The sequence below is a fragment of the Penaeus monodon genome, chromosome 21 (assembly GCF_015228065.2).
Source record: "Penaeus monodon isolate SGIC_2016 chromosome 21, NSTDA_Pmon_1, whole genome shotgun sequence".
In the NCBI taxonomy this organism is placed as follows: Eukaryota; Metazoa; Arthropoda; class Malacostraca; order Decapoda; family Penaeidae; genus Penaeus; species Penaeus monodon.
Genome location: NC_051406.1, coordinates 10,013,136 through 10,013,769, shown reverse-complemented (window position 1 = coordinate 10,013,769; position 634 = coordinate 10,013,136). Strand labels below are relative to the sequence as shown.

General features: G+C 37.4%; 1 protein-coding gene across 1 annotated transcript in view; it reads right to left on the bottom strand.

Moving 5' to 3' along the window:
- LOC119586198 (coiled-coil and C2 domain-containing protein 2A-like) overlaps positions 1-634 on the bottom strand; it is a gene marked incomplete in the record, with an annotated part of 19,908 nt that overhangs the window by 14,139 nt on the left and 5,135 nt on the right. Inside the window, 1 exon segment of the mRNA XM_037934899.1 lies at positions 74-194. Within this exon segment, the coding sequence (XP_037790827.1) occupies positions 74-194 (121 nt within the window).

Below are 634 nucleotides of genomic sequence, written 5' to 3'. Positions count from 1 at the left end.
ATGTAACCATATATATGCAGAAAACATATTTTGTCTCTTTTCTTCCAATGTCTCCTAATTTCATTTTACTTACTCTCACAAATAATGCCAAAGGTTCTGGATGCGCATCACCATCTGATGACAGATGATGGAAGAACTGATCATTGATTGGGTTATCTTGTCTATCAAGGTAACCTGTCTCTGAAAACCAATGCCTGAAATAAACAAATGAATTTTATTTGTGTGCAGTCAAACTAATTTCTTAACATATTATCCCCTATGGTCCTATTTGCTGTTAACATGGCATTATGTGCAAGCTTCACTATATGCCATTATCATAGAAGGTCTGTTAAAAATTGGTGGGCTTTTTTCCACACTTTTTCTGCTACCAATGCAATATATGTAATGTCCTCTAATACATATGGTATTGGCTGGCATATTTCCTTTTACTACATCCATAATATCATTTCCATTCCCCTATTTCCCTTGTAGGCCGCCCCTCCTTGACAGAACCAAACAGCCATGTTATCTCTCTTCTTGTGAACAGAATGTGGTGAAAGTGAATTAGTAACTCTAGTGCTGTTTGGTAAATTTCATCTAGCCGAGCCCACAATCTTTTCCTCTCCCACATTTCTCCACAGACAGTTACCTCCTG